This window comes from Pteropus vampyrus, unplaced genomic scaffold (genome assembly GCF_000151845.1).
Source record: "Pteropus vampyrus isolate Shadow unplaced genomic scaffold, Pvam_2.0 Scaffold303, whole genome shotgun sequence".
NCBI classification, from domain to species: domain Eukaryota; kingdom Metazoa; phylum Chordata; class Mammalia; order Chiroptera; family Pteropodidae; genus Pteropus; species Pteropus vampyrus.
The window spans coordinates 1,370,369-1,373,213 of NW_011889084.1; the positions used below are offsets into that span (position 1 = coordinate 1,370,369).

The window sequence follows — 2,845 nt, forward strand, 5'->3', positions numbered from 1 at the left end:
GAGAGCGCTGATGTCTCTGTAACGGCACGTAAGCTGGTGAGACCCAAATGTAACCTGTGCCATGTCCAGCCCTGTCCAGTTCTGTTCACTTGGGGGCCGTCCTACTCTCACCCTCCAGCCAGCAGCCAATGTCCCAGTGTCGCTCATCTCTGAACTAAAACCCTACCCTACATACTCACTCTAGGTGCAGTGTCTCCCTTAGAGCACAGGATGGGGGGATTTGGAGTCCTCCCTCTACCAACAGAAATCCAACCACCTTTGGGGTACTCTGCCAGTGACAATGCCAGGGGAATCCTCCTCTGTGTAGGGTGCCCATGGACTCCTGACCACTAGGGACTTGGTGCAGCTTGGAGAGGGGAGCACACATGTCGTAAGCCTTTTCATTCACCTAGAGTTGGGGGAACGGATCCATAACAATGTGATGGAGCCATCAACATTTGCCATCACTGCTGTGGGACTATTCTACCCAGTATTATGGAGAATGGTGCTACACACATTGAATCTGAAAATACATGAGTTCTCTCATCTGCATTAGCCTACCACTCTGGGCAAGGAGGCCGGCTGCGGGTAGGAGTCCCGGTTAGAAAACAAACATGCGATCAGAACAACACGGTGAAACCTGCTGGCTGATTATAGAGGCTCAAACAATAAGAAAGCCAGGGGGGGAAAAAAAAAAGGCACGAGGATACATACCCCAACGCATAATGCTAACTCTTGCAGAGTTTTTTCCTAAATGATTTTCACTTACCAAATGAATACCTGAAAAACAAAAGGAGAAAAATATATTAAAATTTTGGCATGCTTTGCCAAAAAACTTGTAAGATTAAAGCATCATGTTACCCCACTAAGTAGAGCTCATGCCAGTGGCCCCAGGACAGTGTGGGATCAGGGCACAGAGCTCACAAGCATTAGATGCAGCACGAGGTGAAGGTAGTTCACCAGGCTTCTTGAGTCTACCCTTGGGTGCTCTGAGCGGAGATGAGGGAGGACAGGAGACCTGTCCTTGGTACTTTGGGTGAGGAATCGGAGCCCCGAGGCTGGCTGCCCTGGGGGACAGGACCCTTTTCATCCCCTGTATCACCCTAGCAGTCAGTATAGGACCACACCCACAACAGACCAATCAAAAGATATTCTGAAAAAAACTAAATGTAATACTTGGTTTTCTTGCAGTAAATAATTTCAATCAAACACCATGAAAATGTCATGAACCTGAAAATTTAAAGGATACTTTATTACCCTGGGCACAGATTATTAGAAAAGGGCTCTAAATGAATTTGAGGGGTTTGTCTCCTCTCTAAGGATTTGAGAATACAACTAGAACTTTGAGTCCTCACCCTGACCCAGGGTGTCCGTGTTGCAGGCTCAATTTGCACCTTTGGGGAAGGAAAACACAAATGTGTAAAGAGCCTAAATCACAGACTGTAAATCCCTACAATACAAAGAAACAAAATTGGGGTCGGGGAGTCGCATGTGGCCTTGTGCCAGCTCTGGCACCTGTCTCCTAGACCAAGTTAAAGACAAAATCTAACACTTGGACTCAAGAATAAAATGACCACACCTGTCCTTACAAACATCATGACCTATTATTTAGGAGCAAAAAGGAACGAAGCATTGACACATGCTACAACATGGATGAACCCCGAAAGCATCACACTATGTAAGAGAATCCAGAAACAAAATGCCACATAGTGTGTGACTCCATTTATGTGAAATGTCCAGAACAGGTGAATCTAGAGAAAAAGAAAGCAGATCAGTGGGTGCTGGGGGCTGGGAGGGGAATGGTGGTGTGTGAGGGCTGACGGGTATGGGTTTTCTTGCGGGGGTGATGAAAATGTTTTACATTTAGTGGTGATGGGTGCAGAATTCTGTGAATATATAAAACCACTGACTTGTACAATTTAAATAGCTAAATTTTATGGTAAGAGAATTCTACCTTATTAAAGATGTTTTTAAAAATAGTTGCTTAATAAAACATGTATGAATGAAAGGATCAGGTCTGAGATTTGCAGAGAGCTCTCAGTGAGGGAAAGGCAGGACTCTTGGGGAACAAAAGGAGGGTCAGACTCAGGTGTCTGGAGATTCAGTGCAGTTCACAGGGCTCCTTACACTACTCACTTTTGAATGGGTGTGTGGTTTTCCACAGTGAAAAGTTCAGATGCAGACTCTGTAGGCAAGAATAATACAGGACACTGAAGCAATGGGGGGCACTGAGGGACTGAGTGTCAAATGGCCGTCTCAGAGCTGGGGGTGCTGGTGGCCTGGCAGCAATGGTACTTTTAACAACCCTGACGCATCAGAGATGCATACTACTTACATGTAAAATAACACGATGTGGGATTTACTCTTATTCCAGAAAAGAAAAGTTGACAGGAGAGGGGACGGATGTTTGTGTATGAGGGTTCTTTGCATTAGGCTCTCTATTTTTGAATAGGTTTCTAAGTTTCCATAATAAAAACTTTTAAAACAGCCAGTGTACTCAGTGGCTAATGCAAGAAACAAGTTTACCCGGTAAATAACTTTGTTGATGGAGAAGAGGAAAGGGGCTGATTTTCACAAACTCACAGATAATCAATGTTTTATATTTTTATCAGATAGGACTGGAAGACACTGAAAGCTGTCAGGTCACAGCTGGCCTCACATGGCTCCCAACTGCAGCCTGGGCCACCAGAACACAGGGACCCCGTGGAAACCAGGGGCAGGCCTGCAGTGTTATTGCCATCACATTTATTGAGGGTATTTAAAAATGTATTCTTCTGTAACTTCACCTGTTTTGAATTGAAGGCTGCCTGATATAAGATTTTTAAACCTAGGTAGTTATATCTAATTACATTAAAAACTAAAAAGT

At 44.5% G+C, this 2,845-nt stretch overlaps 1 protein-coding gene across 4 annotated transcripts in view; it reads right to left on the bottom strand.

Moving 5' to 3' along the window:
• The window catches only part of LMF1 (lipase maturation factor 1), a 102,429-nt gene that overhangs the window by 77,837 nt on the left and 21,747 nt on the right, over positions 1-2,845 (bottom strand). For 3 of the 4 annotated variants that reach the window (XM_011376817.1, XM_023521365.1, XM_023521364.1), the window contains exon 3: positions 749-759. The exons of the other annotated variant lie outside the window; for it this stretch is intronic. In XM_011376817.1, coding sequence (XP_011375119.1) covers positions 749-759 — 11 coding nt within the window. The remainder of the gene's footprint in view (positions 1-748; positions 760-2,845) is intronic. 4 annotated transcript variants of the gene reach the window in all.